Here is a 16,560-nt window from a genome sequence, read left to right as displayed (position 1 = left end):
GAGGGGAAAGTGGACAGTGTAGAGATGGTCAGGCAGAGCACATGGGAAGGGTATGGGGCTGAGACTCCTTTTGCATTTTCTCACATGAACCGTGTTTCTTCCTGGGAGTTTGCCGTACTGTTGAGGAAGGGAGGACGAGAGGGCAGGGGATAGTTACCTACATTTAAAGATAACCTACAACTTACAAAGTGATTTCACTGCCACACCCTATGCAATTTGCAATATAATCTTTTTTGGTTTTACCTTTTCTTTTGAGGTGGGAGTTCACACCTGTGAATTCAGGTGCACATGCCCTATGCCAGAGAGCAGAGGGGACATCTAGAGTCTGGCTTGATCTGTCTCTGCCTTATTCCCTTGAGACAGGATCACCACTGAACATGGAGATAACCATTTCTTCCTCTGGGCTGACTGGTCAGCAAGACCCAGCAAGTTCTCTTTCTTTCTCTCTCTCTCTCTCTCTCACATACACACACACACACACACACACACACACACACCACAGAACCAAGATTAGATAAGGGTATGGGCACACCAGTTTATACAAGGGTGAGGTCTACTTTATGTGGTGTGAGAAAATCCATTCCTCTAGAGATAATTCACTTTATTTCAATGCTCATTCATAGGAACATCTGCACACTGAACGCAGTCAGCACCATCCCATGCAAGCAAACAGATTGAGAGGAGTCAGACATTACGATCCCTTCAGCCAGAAGGAAAAGCTCTTCTTGGAGTCAGAGCAGTTCTGCCAAGGCCTTGGAGGGCCCAGGGAATAGGAGCCAAGACTACTGTTCGTTAGACGTCATGGGGAATCTCACACCAACAAGCAAGACTGTGGAAACTGCTCCAAATATCCTCAGCTCTGCCCTCCCTGGGGACCCTTTCCCCACCCAGAGAATAATCCCCCTCAGGCTGTGAATCCAGAGAAAGAACCAAAACCAATCTCAAAGACTATGCTGAGGGAAAGGGGAGATGGCTCAGTAAGAGAGCTCACTGTGTACATATGAGTTGAGATTATTGCTCTTCTCGCCCATTTCATAGATCAGAAAACTAAAGTCCTAAAAGTCAGATATATATATATATATATATATATATATATATATATCCCCTAAGTAGCGGAACAAAGCTCCAAGCCAAGTCCCTTTCACCCACACAGCTAACACTTTAGGGTTTCATGTATAGAGTTTGAGGAGCCTACCAATTGACTCTGTTCTCAGAAGTCTTACACCCAGTTCCATCCTGTCTTCCAGCTACCCTGTGCCTCACTGAGCTTCACGCAGGGTGCCTTCATGGTTGTAACTTCTGCAGTCTATATACAAGTGGTGGTTCGTTGACATGAGCAAGCCAGCAAAGGCCACACATGTGCTCTGCATCCTGGACATTCACGGACACAGACTGCAAAGGCGGAGGGCACCAAAGGGCACTAATATCCAGGAATCCCATAAGCCTAGCTCCCCACACTCCAGCCCCTTGTGGGGTAGTGGAGATAACTCTGGGCCAAGAGACCACAGAGCTCACAGGACTCGGCATTGCTAGCTACAGGGCTATAGGAAGTCACTTGCCCCTGGGAGACAATAGAGCTGTCTTCTAACCTTCTGTTGCCATTCAGTAGAACAAGGGAATGTAAAATCACTTTGAAGAAACTACAACACTGTACACAGCAGGACCTCCCTGTCCCCTGTAATGTAACTATTCCAAGGCCACGGTCACAACAGATGCCACCTCAGGCTGGGTCACTTGCCTCTCCCTCCACACTCACTCTAGCCTGACTGGCTACAGTGCTCTTTGATAGAAACCGAAGCTGGAAGGAACCTAAAGAGAGAATGTCCATCTATGTTCATACTTATCCAAGCCTGTGTGTGTTTGTCCTATCCCTACCCCAAATGCCCCTACACACAGGGGGTGAGGAAGGGAGAAAGAAAGGGAGGAGGGAGAGAGAATTATTTATTTGCTTTCCATTAAAAATTATTCACCTCAGACTAGAGCCAAAAAGACTTCCACTGGCTAGTGACTTCTAAATTTCCTGCAATGTGGAAAAGTCGGCAAACACAGCGATAGAAATATAATCATCCTGCTGCCAAGCATGTCACGTATTATCACATTAACTATACCCCCAAAGCCCTTCTTCGAGCCAAGGGGCTCAAGGACACGGTGGATTGGCCACCCTGCCTCCATCCTCTAATTCTTCCTAATGGAATCCCAGACCTGGTCCAAGAGGCAGTGATGGAGTTGACAGAAAATAGTAGAGCTTTGGCTGTGTTGAGAAGATGTAAACAGGGCTGGAGAGATGTCTCAGCGGTTAAGAGCACTGACTGCTCTTCCAGAGGTCCTGAGTTCAATTCCCAGCAACCACATGATGGCTCATCTGTAATAAGACCTGGCGCCCTCTTCTGGTGGGTGGGCATACATGGAAGCAGAATGTTGTGCACATAATAAATAAATAAATTTTTTAAAAAAGACGTAAACAAAAGGGATTTGTAAGGGACTGACTGTTGGATGCATAAGAGAAGAGTTAAGAATGGCACTGGGTGTGGGTAAGTGCTGGCTAGAATGATGGGCTTCACATGATTACAAAATTACACTTTTTATTATCAAGGATGGGTAGCCTTCTCTTTATGGTAACCTCCTTTATACTACCGTGTTTGAGGACCCTCCTGTTCTGGGGACACTTTGCTCTTCATAATTTTTTATTAGTAGTTTGTACACACAAAAGTGATATGAAGGAGTGAACGTTGTTGAAAGCCCACAACGTTCCTCCTCAAGCCAAGGCTAAATCATTGTTTAATGCACTGGTGTATCTTGCCTCGGTAGTCAAGAACCAGCTGTATCCTTCTCCGACTCCCGTATAATAAACCTCTCCTTCCCCACAGCTTCCAGCAGGCAGCAAAGACTGGGGGCCTCCAGGCTGCTTTTCTGACTCCCTAGAATGGATGTGTGTGGCTGGAAAGAAATGGAGGTTGCTCTGGTCAATTTCGATAACGCAGATGACGTCCATGAAGAGCCAGGCTATGCCACAGACTTTGACCCCAAAGGCCGACCTAGTAGCAGTCCCTTTCCCAGCTGGAGAGTCCTCATCAGTGACGGCACCAACCTCGAAACAGCCTTCTCCAAGGTCCCAGGAGAGTTCGTGGATCCCCCAGGGCCTGAGCCCGTGGTCTTGAATGAAGGAAACCAAAGGGTGATCATTAATATTGCTGGGCTGAGGTTTGAGACTCAGCTCAGAACTCTCAATCAATTCCCAGAGACACTCCTGGGAGACCGGGAGAAAAGGATGCAATTTTTTGACTCCATGAGAAATGAATACTTCTTTGATAGAAACCGACCTAGTTTTGATGGAATCTTATACTATTACCAGTCCGGTGGGAAAATACGACGGCCAGCCAATGTGCCTATTGATGTTTTCGCCGATGAGATCTCCTTTTATGAATTGGGTAGTGAGGCCATGGACCAGTTCCGGGAGGATGAAGGCTTCATCAAGGACCCTGAAACGCTGCTACCGACCAATGATTTCCACCGGCAGTTCTGGCTTCTCTTCGAGTACCCTGAGAGCTCTAGCGCCGCGCGTGGCGTGGCTGTGGTCTCCGTTTTGGTCGTAGTCATCTCTATCACCATCTTCTGCCTGGAAACGCTCCCAGAATTCCGAGAGGACAGGGAGCTGAAGGTAGTCAGAGACCCCGGTATTAACACAAACAAAACGGGCCTCTCCCAGACCATGTTCACTGACCCCTTCTTCGTGATAGAGTCCACCTGCATCGTGTGGTTCACCTTTGAGCTGGTGCTCCGGTTTGTGGTCTGCCCCAGCAAGACAGACTTCTTCAAGAATATCATGAACATCATCGACATCATTTCCATCATCCCCTACTTTGCAACCCTTATCACAGAGCTGGTCCAGGAGACAGAGCCGAGTACCCAACAGAGCATGTCCCTGGCCATCCTGAGGATCATCCGCCTGGTAAGGGTCTTCCGCATCTTCAAGCTCTCCCGCCACTCTAAGGGGCTGCAGATCCTGGGGCAGACACTGAAGGCATCCATGCGAGAGCTGGGGCTGCTCATCTTTTTCCTCTTTATAGGGGTCATCCTCTTCTCCAGTGCCATCTACTTTGCTGAAGTTGATGAACCAGAATCCCATTTCTCTAGCATTCCTGATGGCTTCTGGTGGGCTGTGGTCACCATGACAACTGTAGGTTATGGTGACATGTGCCCAATCACCCCAGGAGGGAAGATTGTAGGTACTTTGTGTGCCATTGCCGGCGTCCTCACCATTGCCCTCCCTGTACCTGTCATTGTCTCCAATTTCAACTACTTCTATCACCGTGAGACTGAGAATGAAGAGAAGCAAAACATCCCAGGAGAAATTGACAGAATCCTAAACAACGTGGGCTCCAGAATGGGGAGTACCGACTCTCTTAACAAGACCAACGGCAGCTGTTCCACAGAGAAGTCCAGGAAGTGACCAGTCTGGGACTTCTAGAGTCTCTGAATCTCTGTCTCCCTCCCCTCTGTTTTCTCCAAGATGAAAATTATGCTTTGTGGCCAACAGGCCATCTCTAACTGTGAGCTGCTTTAATAAATTCATATTTCTGTTCTACTTCCAGGGCTGTTTCTTCTCAACCCATTACAAGATTTCTCCTCCTTTCCTGTGAAAGTCGTAGTTCAGTCTCTGCACTAGAACTGTGGACATTACCTATTAGTATGGAAGTGTAGAAGCCAAGCCTGTCCAGTCCTAGCAAAGCAGAATCTACCTTTTAACATAATGCTTAAAAAGTATGTTCAGTCTTCCTTAGAATGATGCATATTAAAAGACCAGAACTGGACAGAGGAGGTGGGTAAAATGCTTGCCGTGTGCATGTGAGGAGGTGAATTTGAATCCTCGGCACCTACATAAAGGCTAGGCAGATAGAGCCTAGCAATACCATCACTACGGAGGCAGAGACAGGAAATCCCAGGCACGAACTGGCTAGCTAGACTGGCCGACTTGGCAGGTTTCGGTTTGAATGGGAGACCTTGCCTCAAAACATAGGATGAAGAATGGTGAAGAACACAGCTGACGTCAGGCTTTCACATGTACCTGCACATAAATATATGTGAACTTGCATACACATATATACATAGACACATATACCAATAAAAGAATAAAGTGAAATTTGAATAAGTAAAATGAAAGGCCAGAGCTGTAGCAATGAATTGTTTAGGAGCAATGCCTGTTTAGCATAATCAAGTCCATCCACTGACATCATGTCAACTTATAGAGCATGTTTGATTGCCCCTGCTGCCAGCCTGTCTGGCAGGAATGAGTATATTCTAAGCAGGCAGTTGTGCCCCTCCCTTTGGCTAGCAGACTCTTCAAAGCACTTCAGGGAACTGGACTCTCACCCCAGGAGTCTCACGTCAGGAGAAGGAAAATGCTGAACTCTGGCACCAGTCAGAGGGAGAATTGGTCCCCAGAAAGAGATTTACAACTTGTCAAACCATCTTGTAGGAGAGACTGGAGCAGAGACAGTGATGGGTCAGTGCCCATCAGGACCATACCTTAGCTGAGATTGCTTAGCCATGCAAACTGCTGGCCCTCTACTTAAACCTAAACCCCATGCTGGGATCCCAAGGACTAACATGGATGGTCACTGTATGTCTTTCTCCACCTTCCCAACATAGCCACATTATAGAAATCTTTTTCTGCAAAACCACAGTTCTTACCTCAAAGGGGACAAGAATTTATTCCATAGCCAAACATGAGTGACTGTGGCTTGAAAGCACAGATTCGGGTTATCCCAAATTTCATATTCCAACATGACAGCAGTTTCATGAAGCTGTATCACAGAGAACGTAGAAAATCACAAATCAAGACATTTCCAAACACGTTGGTGGACGTATCAGGTAGGGCGTTCCAGCAAAGCTAGGACATGTCTGCCACAAGCCTTAGACTTATTTGAGGATACTCTTAGACTTTGATTACAGAAACCAGTAGTCTATAAAGTCATGACCTGAATGTGATCTCTGGAACCTAGAAGGTAGGCAGAGAGGACCACCCATGTAAATTATCCTTTGACCTACATGTGAGCACCATGGCCTGTACATCCACACACACCCATATACCCACACAAACGTATACACACCCGCACACACACACACACACATAACCCAGTAAATATATTAGTTACTTTTCTATGGCTATAATAAAACACCATGACCAAAGCAACTTATAAAGGATGCATGTGGCTGGATTTACAGTTCCAGAAGATGACAGTCAGGTGGCAGAGTTAAAGCATCGCAGTCAGTGGCCAGAGCAGCAGCTAAGAGCTCACATCTCGATCCACAAGCAGGAGATGGAGAGTTAAAAGAGTCTTCTGAAAAACTTCAAATTGCTTCCTCTAGTAAAGCCACACCTTCTAATCCTTCCCAAACAACCACCAACTGGGGATCAAATACTCGAGACTTATGGGGTACATTACATCTGAAACACCACAATAAATAAAAGTTAAAAAAAAAGTTTTACCTTGATAATCGCAAGCATGTGAGGCCAGACCCAAGAGTAAGCAAAGAATGGCTATTAAGGGCGCTAAAGACATAGATCTAATCGACATGGGAAGTAGAAAAAGACAAGATCTCCTGAGTAAATTGGGAGCATGGAGACCTTGAAGGAGGGTGGAAGAGGGGAGGGGAGAAACAGGAAAGGGAGCAGAGAAAAATGTAGAGCTCAATAAAAATCAATTTAAAAAAAGCGCTAAAGACAAATTGTAATCAGGCTATGGGCCTGAAACACTACGGCTTTCCACACCCCTGAAGTGTCAATCTGCTGGTAGGCTTTGCAGGAGGTTCAGTGAAAGGCTTGGTTTCTCCTGGGAACTTTCACTCACATTCCATTAACTTGGCTTTTTTGATTGGCTTGTTAAGGATGGAGGGTGGAACCCAGCTGATGGAGGGTGGAACCCAGGAATACAGGCCCTGATTCTGGTGGCCCTGGGAGCACCCCCATGTTATAGATGAACAAACCAACGTACTCCAAGGAGACACAGGAACAGGGCAGTTCATTTCCTACCTGAGTCTCGTGTTCTTTCCCTCAATGGAGAGGGTTTGGGCAGGTTGGGCAAAGAGTGAAAGGAGTTTGAAATTGATTTTAAACCCTCTGTCCAGGGACAGACACTTGTCCCGAAACTCCTCCCAGCCTATGAGGGTGTTACATGCCCTGTCCTCTTAGTTCTCAACACTTTCCTTAGATAGTGGACTGGTTGTGTGGTTTCGTGCGTGCGTGTGTGTGTGCGTGTGTGTGTGTGTGTGTGTGCACGTGTGCAGAGGACAGCTCCAGGAACATAGACAGGTCTGCCGCCTCAGGGCTCATCCCCCCTTAGGGTGGCCAGGAATTGGCCGGTAGCCTACGAAGCAGCTTAGAGAGGAAAAAGCAGGCTTGTGTCCAGAGGCCAGCCTGAATTAAAACACGGCCTTCCTGAAAGAGGAGACTGATCAGCCCACCAAGCTCCCAGGACAAGAGAATCAAAACCCGAAAGGACAGGGAAGGAAGCCTGTACTCTGTCCCTCCCAACTGTCCCAGTACCCAAACTCCAGCCATCTAATAAAGCTAAGCCAGTGCCAGTGCTATGCCCCTGGGTCCTTGATGACGGCACAGTTCCCCCGGGTGTGGCAGAATTCTTCAGAAAACAGAACCAAAGGCAGGCAGGTAGGTGGCTATGAAGGTGTGCATATAAATATTTGCATAAGGAAGCTCACACACACCTGCAACGTTATATATGCAGTAATCTATGCGTGACAGATACCTTTCAAGACTTCTAGGAAGGCTGGTAGCCTTCAGGATGAGCAGGCAAGCTGGGAACGCAAGAGAACTGGTTGCACAGTTCCGGTTTGGAGGCTGGCAGGTTCAAAACCCAAATAGAGCCCTCAGACACTTCTTTGTGCGCTGGATTACAGTTAACACAGGAACTCACAAGTGGACTCATTGCAAGAAATACACGTCTGTGGAGTACTTAGACATCTGTGTCACCCGTCCTTCCCACAAGGCTCAGGAGCATCTCCAAAGATGGGTGGAGATTCGAAGAGTCAGAGGATGAAGGTGAAGCTGTTTCTCCTAGACATGATAGGATGGCTGGATAACTGAACTCACAGTGGCTGACTGTCCAAGATCTCACCAGTCAACATCCCAAGGTCGAGTGGGGAGACCCTCGTGAGCCCCCACTCTAGCTGAAGCACTATTGATAGCTGCTAGAGAATGGGGTCCGCTTGCTTGGGGGTGTGGCCGCTAGTAAGTTGACTGCGCTCCAGTGGTTGTCCCCACACCCATTCATACATGGACAGCCCAATTTTGACTCCGTGGGGCATATTCATAGTTGATAGGCAGATAGACAGACAGATAGATAATAAATAGATGCTAGATGGATAGATGGACTGACAGACAGACAAAAAGAAGGAACTGGAAAGATGACTCTGTGTTTAAGAGAGCTTACTGCTCTGGCAGAGGGCCAGAGTTCAGTTCCCAGGTCTGGAGTTCACAATCCCCTGTAACTCCAGTCCTGGGAGATTCACTGCCCTCTTCTGGCCTCTGTGGGCACTGCATACATATGCACAGGAGCTTGCGTGCGCGTGGCACGCGCACACGCGCACACACACACACATGTGTAATTTTAACATTTTGAACAGCTAAAGGGTTCTGAGTGGAAAATCCTCTAGACTTGAAATCAAAGACATGTCTGGATTCTTACTAATTAGGTAATTTTTTCCTCAATGGACTAGTTTCTTTAAATGGAAAATAGAAATCTAAATTTAATGGGGGAGTGTTAGAGAGATTAAGAGCATTTCATTGATTGCTCTACCAGAGGATCCAAATTTGAGTCCCAGCACCTACAAGGGGGCTCACAACCCCCCTGTAACTCTAGTTTCAGGGGCTCTGACTCTCTCTTCTGGCCTCTGCAAGCACGAAGTATATGTGTGGTATACAGACACACATTCATGCACATACCCATACACACAAAATAAAATAAAAGAAAGAATAATTTTAAAAAAGAGAAACCGTCTCACAGTGAAGGTTTTTCCTCACTCTAGCCCCACCCTCCCCAGGGAGCAGGACAGGAAGTCCTCCTTTTTATCCTCCCTCACTCAGTGGCCAGAAGTGTTCCATGAGGTCTTCCACAGGCAAAGAACTTGTTTTTACTTTTATCTTTCTTTTTCTTTCTCCCCACCCCAAGCCCCAGCACCTCTGAGTACCAGAGGATGAACTTGGGACCTCATACATGGTAGGCAAATGTTTTTATCACTGAGTTACAACCCAGCCCTCCTTTCCCTTTGTATCTTGAGACAAGGCCTAATTAAATTGTCCAGGCTGGTTTCGCACTAACTTTTGTTGCCTGTGTATGTCTTGAATCTACTATCATCTTGGCCCAGCCTCCTGGGAACTGGGAACACAGGCCTATGCCACCAGGCCCATGCCTGAGCTCCTGTCTCTGATGTGTACACTCTATGTCTTCAAACTTGCTTCTAGATATAAAAAGTGGATTGAATTACACTTGCCTCACCAATCTGTAGGGAGGGTTCAACATAAATTAGTGAGTTGTCACTCTAGAAATGCTTTCCTTTGGAACTGATTAACAGTTACCAAATGAACTTGCCTTTGTAATCCTAGTCAGATCCAGACCTCAGCAGAAGGAAACTGAGTCTAAGAACAGAATATAATTGCTTCATGGACTTGGGAGATGTGTAAGTCAATAAAGTGTCTTGTAAGTACAAAGATGCGAGTTCAATACCCAGAATCCATGTTTTGTTTTGCTTTTTTAAATCCAGTGTAGTGGCGTGCACCGATAAGACCAGTGCTGAGGAGGCAGAGGCAGCGGATTCCTGGGACTTCCCTGTGTAGAGATTTTATTTGTGCTCTAACAAAGAAAGCTTGTCTGAAGATCAGAGGGTGGAGTAACCCGCTACTTAACCACAGAGGTCTGGAGGTCTGTACAGACAGACAGGAAGTGATATCCCTGGGTGGAGAGAGGAATATAAGGCAGAAAGAGACACGCGCTCAGCCCTTTGTCAGCTGAGGAATTAACAAGGTAAGAGCTGTCTGTGGCTTGCTCCTTTCTCTCTCTGATCTTTCAGCATTTGCCCCAATGTCTGGCTCTGGTTTTTTATTATTAAGACTAATTAGAACTCAGGCAACACTCTTCGTCAGCCTACTTGGCAGGTTCCAGGACAATGATAGACCCTATCTCAAAAAAGAAAAATAGAGTGGCATGGAAGTTATCCAAAAACACACACACATACATGTAAAATAATCAAATTACCCAATGTAGGATGCAGTCTGTAGTCAGGGTTGGGTTAATATCGTGAATAATAAGCAACCATTCTGCTTTAGCTGCTTACATGGGTGGTTCTTATTTCATCTTAACTGCTACACAGTAGACATTATTTCCACTTAACTCATGAGAAACTAAGTCTTCAAGAGACTAAGTAATATTTTTTTTTCCTGTGGCACAAATCAGCAGATGTGGACAATAGCCAAATTATCCTCTCCCTCACCTTGGTCAGAAATCTAACGCTGTGTTGTACAAACCAAAGGTGTTATGGCATAGTCCCGCATTGCTCACTCCCTGAGGTCCTGGGGCACTGGACAGACTAGTTGGAGTCACTGGTTGGAGACCCTCTCTGGGACACTCTAGTATTTGCTGGTCTGAGAAGGGCATTTTACAAGACTGAATCACAATCACCTGGGCACAGACCCAGTATGGCCTGGCACCTTGGCCTCAAGCTAAGACAGTTGCTCACACAGCCAGCTGCCCTGTGCTCCTCACAGGCCTGTTGGAAATTGTCCCCCGTGGCCTACTCTGCCTTACTCAAGTCCTCAATGGGAGTCCACAAGCTGGGGCAGGAGTATATTAGGCAAGTGACAGAATCGCAGCCCAAACTAAACCAATTTTGTTTCCTATTGTGATGTGTGATTACCCTCTGTGTGCTGTGATTACCACTAATGAATAAAGAAACTGCTTTGGACCCATAGCAAGGCAGAACTTAGGTAGGCAGGGAAAGCTGGACTGAATGCTGGGAGAAAGAAGGGCGGAGTCAGGGAACCGCCATGGAGCCGCCACTGGAAATAGAAGTGCTGAAACTTTGCGGGTAGGCCACGGCCTCGTGGTGATACGCAGATTAATAGAAATGGATTAAATTAATATGTAAGAGTTATCCAATAAGAAGCTAGAGCTAATGGGTCAAGCAGTGATTTAATTAATATAGTTTCTGTGTGATTATTTCGGGTCTGAGCTGACCAGGCGGCCGGGAAAAACAAGCAGCCCCTGCATGCAACACAATTGTGTGATTCCCATGACTGAGCCTCAGTTCTCAGTCCTGGGAACTTTAAGATGAAGGCCAAGAGCAGGGTGGGGACTCAAAGTCCACATCAGAGCTCTTGTTTCTTCCTCCCAACCGTGCTCTGCTGGGCAGCCTCCATATACCCTGAGAAGTACATTCTCCATAGAACAGGGAGACTGTTCAGCCCTCAGTTCACAGCTGTATCCCACTGAGCCAAAACAGAGACTACATGTGTATATATGTAAATATTTGTGTCTATATATATATATTTGTTATATTTACACACAATATAGATTATATTTTATATAAATATATATATTTCCCTTTGTCAGCTGATTCCTCATTTCAAATGTTAACATTAAAAGTTGGAATTTTTGTTTTAATCTAGTTATATTCAAAGTGCCTGTTTTTAGCATACAGTGGGTATTTAATATCTATTGAATTAATTGCCTCTTTAATCTCTCCTTCATAATTGCCCTAAAGAGACCAAACTGAGATACAATATGGTAGATCCTGAGAGCTCCCTGGCCAGACAGCCTAGCCAAAAAAAGAAGAGTCTCCCCCTGGCTCAAGACAGCACGGTGGAGAGCAATAGAAGACAGTGTCGTGCTCTGGCCTCTGCATGAATGTGGGTGCAGGCACCTGCTCGCTCACATGCAGGTACCACACACACACACACACACACACACACACCTGCAAATACATAAAACAGGGGCCCCGAAATCCTAATCATTATTGAATGCAGATGTTATATCTATGCGACACATTTTTACAATTTTTATTTTTATGTATGTCTGACCTGTGTGTGGTAGGGAATGTTGAAATCTCTTGCTTCCACTGGGAAGTTAGAAGAGCGTCAGGAGCTGACTGGGTTTTGTCAACTTGACACAGCTTAAATGTATCTGGGAAGAGGGAATCTTAATTGGGAAAGGGCCTCCATCAGATTGGCCTGTAGGCAAGTCTGTAGGGCATTTTCTTGATTAAAGATTAATGTGGGAGGTCCCAAACCACTGGGACAGCATAAGAAAGCAGGCTGAGTAAGCCACAGAGAGCAAGTCAAAAAGCAGTGTTCCTCCAGGGCTTCTGCCCCAGTTCCTCCCTCCAGGTTCCTGTTATGAGCTCCTGCCTTGGCTTCTCCTTGTGATGGACCCATAACCTGTCATAAGCCAAATAAACCCTTTCTTCCCCAAGTTGTTTTTTGGCCTTGGTGGTTATACAGCAATGGAATCCTAAGACAGGCCACCCAGGTAAGTACAAAAAGTGGATGCTGCCCTCCCAGATGCCACCTCTCCAGGCTTCCTCTAGGGTTCCTGACCTCACTGCAGGGAGTTGGTGCCTGGGTTGGAAACACTACCACAAAAGGTACGCAAAACTGTATTGTTGATTGCCTACAGAAATAGTTATGCCAGACTGGGGCAGGAAATGTATCTCCCGAGACACTCTTGTTGTGTTTTGCGCCCTGGTGTATCAGACCACTTACTGCCATGGAGTCTGTGGCTCTCTTAAGTGAGGGGGGGGATCTTTCAACCAGGGAAGGAGTCCACAGAGTCCTTCTCTGGCTTAGAGAACAGCTTCCTGCCCTGTTCCACCCTAGCCAGCCCCCAGGCTGCGCTGACAAACAGGCAGAACTCAGGAGGGCAAGGAGGAGGAAACCCAAACCGCCATGAAGGCCTCTCTGGGGGCCCTGCAGAGTCCTTCCAGGGCTTTGCTTCAAGAGGGTGTGGCCCTCAGCCCTGGCTTCCTGCACTGCCCAGCACCTGTAGCAGCCTCTGCCCACCTTGGCAGGCTCCAAAGAACAGAGCAGCCCTCCCCCAGGAACAGGGAGCACGCGGGACCCAGAAACCAGGGACCCACTCTTTCCTGTGGGATCCAGGGCGTGGGGACGGGAAGGAAACTCACAAGGTGCCCTTCCCTGCTCAGCGGTTGATTGGAGCCCACTGAAAGATGAAACATACCCCATCCTCCCGGCGGAGTGGAGTGCTCAAAGGCCCTTTGAAGGGAAAGGAAGAAAGCCCGGTCTCCCCCGGGAATGCTGTCAGGGGAACGTTTGCCCTCAAACAGAGAGATGAAAAGGAGCCGGGGATGGCAAAGAGCACGGCGATGGGGAGAAGCAGATCAGACAAACTTTTGTTATGGAATCTCAGGGGAAGCGGAGGTAAAGGCTTCCTTCGAAATGTCACGAGATAATGAATGCTATTTTACTCCCATGGCCAAAGTGTCAGTCAGTGGCTCGGGGAGAGAAGGCGTGATTCTCCCTAGGAATTCTAGATGATCTTGTACTCCTCGGAACCAGAGGAGTGAGGGCTGAGCCCTCCTCTCCAGCCCCCATTGCTCCCTGTGTGCACCCAATATAAATATATAGAAATAATACACCATACTCGTAAGATTATCATGAGATTTAAACAGGGTGCTCTGTGAGGCTCTTAGCAAGTTGCAAAGGGTGCCATGCAAAAGCCGAGTTAGCAAAGGGTGTCTTGACCCTTAAATGACAGATAAAGACTCTGTAGGTGGTGGGCAGAGCTTAGGATAAAAGCCCTCCTGTAACTTGTGAACCTTCCAGGGAAGACAGCTGTGTCTCCGAGACTTATAACCCCAGCACAGTGCTGGGTACATGATAGTTAGTAAAGAAAAGAAGGGCTGAGACACGGAAGGACCAAATCAGAGCCTCCCACCCCAAGCACCCCATGCCTCCCAAACTGACATTAACTATGACCTACGTACTTGGAAAAGCATTTATTTTCGTTTTGGTGGTGGTGGTGTGTATGTGTGCATGTGTGTGTCTTGCACATGTATGTGCAAGTGATGTGTACACGAATATGCATTGTATATGCTGTGTGTGTGTAGGTCAGAAGTCAACCTCAAATGTCATTCCTCAGGAGCTGATTTTTTTCACACAACCTCTCAGTGACCCGAAACTCTTTGCCAAGTAGACTGAACAGGCCAGTCAAGGAGCCCCGGGTAAGTATCTGTTTCTCCCTGTCTAGCCCTGGGACCACCGGTCTGAGCTAGCGTGCCTTTTTGGTTTGGTTTTGTTCTTGTTTTGTTTAGCTTTGTTTTTTTTTTTCAATGTGGGTTCTTGGGATCAAGCTTTATGTTTATGGGAGCACTTTACTAATGAAGATAACTTCAGAGCCATTTTTTTGTTTTGTTTTGTTTTCTTGAAACTGGGTCTCTGGGTCTCATGTAGCACAAGCTACATAGCCAAAGATGATCTTGAACCCCTGATCTCCCTCCTCCTTTATGGTGCTGATTATAGGCAAGCACCACTACTGCCAGTGTTAAGCAGTACTGGAGATTAAACCCAGGACCGTCTACATTCTGGGCAAGCATTCTATACTAAACTACAACCCTAGGCCTAAGCAGAAAATTTGATTTTAAGTAACTTATTGGCATTGAATTTGGTATGCAGGCCCCAAATTCTCTATTTTCTCCCTCAAAGTCCAAGCAGAACAATATTGGTTCCCTGCAGTGTGCCAATGACTAACTTTGTCAGAGTAGAGACATGAATCTACTGTTTTCCTCAAACATCCTCCAGGTTCCTGCTATGACCAGATGCACAAGCTGTCTCCCGGGTTACCGAGGCAGTCAAGGAGAGGCTTCTCTGCCCTTGAAAAAGCAGATATAAGTTACAGAAGATCCAGGAACTCCCACCTTCCCTGTGAGTAGGAGGTCTCTCCTTGCAAGTTTACCCTTCTAATTCCTGATCTCTCCCTGTGTGTTCATAGAAGCCAAGCCATGCCTGCCCCTCCTGTACCCCCACCTCTGAAGCAGCAACACTGGCCTTCCGTAGGTCATCACTAGACATGAGGGAGTAGAATTGAAGGCTACGACCAACTGGAAGAGACTCTAAAGCCTGGGTATGGGGCTGGTTCAATGTTGAACATAAATACAAGTCAAGGAAGTTCTGGATGGAGCAAGAAAGGCAAAAAGATGGTCTTTGATGTCCAGAGGACAGAAGTCAGGAGGCTTAACTTTACACTGTGGCATTGTTTCCAGAGACAGAGAGAGAGAGAGATAGAGAGAGAGAGAGAGAGAGAGAGAGAGAGAGAGAGACAGAGAGACAGAGACAGAGAGAGACAGAGAGAGACAGAGAGACAGAGAGAGAGACAGAGGAGACACACACACACACACACACAGAGAGAGAGAGAGAGAGCAGGGAGACAGGCTAGAAAGGGAAGCTTTCTTGCTAGGATGCCAGAAATTGCATATGAAGAAAGTAGAGGATCCTTTTGTAAGTGTAAATAAGTAGAAAGAGCAAAATGTGCAACCATCTCCTTGGAGTTGGATAGAGACGTGGAGGAAAAGAAGGAGAAAAGGAAAGGAAAATGTTTTCTTGGAGAAGAATGCAGAGTGCAGGTCTAATCCGTGTTGCAGGTCTCTGAACAGGAACTCTTCAGGTTGAATCATTTTAATGGTGGGGTGGTGTTTGTTTTGCTTTGCTTTGCTTTGCTTTGTTTTAATAAAAACTTGAACACTGTGTTTGCTAGAGAAACCCAAGCAGGAAGTGCCATGTTGGTTCTCCTAACACACTGTGTGAATGCGTGTGTTAAATGCTTTGTATAACAGATCAAAATTCAAAATTTCAGCTCTGGTGAATGGCTATGGCCAAGGCACTCCAACTCTTGTGACTTAACCCTGCCAACTGTGTTGTGACTCATTACAAGAAAATTAAATAAGATGTTGCTATGTTTGCATCAGGCCTGTCCTCCAAGGGCCCAATGTGTCACAGGCTTGGTCCCCAGCTTGAAGCTCTGGAAGATGGTTGGAACTTCAGAAGGTGGGAGATTTGGGGTCAACTTAAGCCACTGGGGAATGTACCCTCAAAAGAGATTATGGAATGCCAGTCTCTTCCTTATTTTGTACCCACACCTGGCCCTGAAGTGATGGGGCTTTCTCTGTCACAGTTCCATCCATCAAGTACAACAACAGAGACAATTGATAATGGACTGAAAATTCTATAACTCTGAGACCGAGTAAGTATTTTTACTTTATATTATGATTAGATATTCTATTATGATAATAGAAACTGATGAAAAATAAATCAAACATAAAGGTCCTTTCACGGTACAGGCACTAGCAAGTGGTCCTTTGGGTTTTGTTTTGTTTTGTTTTCCTTTCATATGAGCTCTCAGGAGAAGGTTAAAAACATAAGCGTGCTCCCTCCTGTCACTTGGTAACCATGAACCTGAACTCAGAGCAGGACAGTCCCAGCGACAGGTTGGAGCATGGCCATCGGCCTCCCATCTTTGAGCCCCTTAAGACAGTTCC

General features: G+C 46.5%; 1 protein-coding gene across 1 annotated transcript; it reads left to right on the top strand.

The window, feature by feature from the left end:
* Positions 1-2,923: 2,923 nt before the first annotated feature.
* On the top strand, positions 2,924-4,450 carry Kcna10 (potassium voltage-gated channel subfamily A member 10). The gene has a single exon (XM_075979028.1). The coding sequence runs from the start codon at positions 2,924-2,926 to the stop codon at positions 4,448-4,450; it is 1,527 nt and encodes a 508-aa protein (XP_075835143.1).
* The last annotated feature ends 12,110 nt before the right edge of the window (positions 4,451-16,560 follow it).

The sequence above is a fragment of the Microtus pennsylvanicus genome, chromosome 7, assembly GCF_037038515.1.
Source record: "Microtus pennsylvanicus isolate mMicPen1 chromosome 7, mMicPen1.hap1, whole genome shotgun sequence".
NCBI lineage: Eukaryota > Metazoa > Chordata > Mammalia > Rodentia > Cricetidae > Microtus > Microtus pennsylvanicus.
Note: the sequence above shows the minus strand (reverse complement) of the source record. Positions and strands in the feature narration are given on the sequence as shown.

Excerpts from the sequence above, each read along its gene's own strand:
- Kcna10 (XM_075979028.1), top strand. The coding sequence starts at position 2,924 with ATGGATGTGTGTGGCTGGAAAGAAATGGAGGTTGCTCTGGTCAATTTC.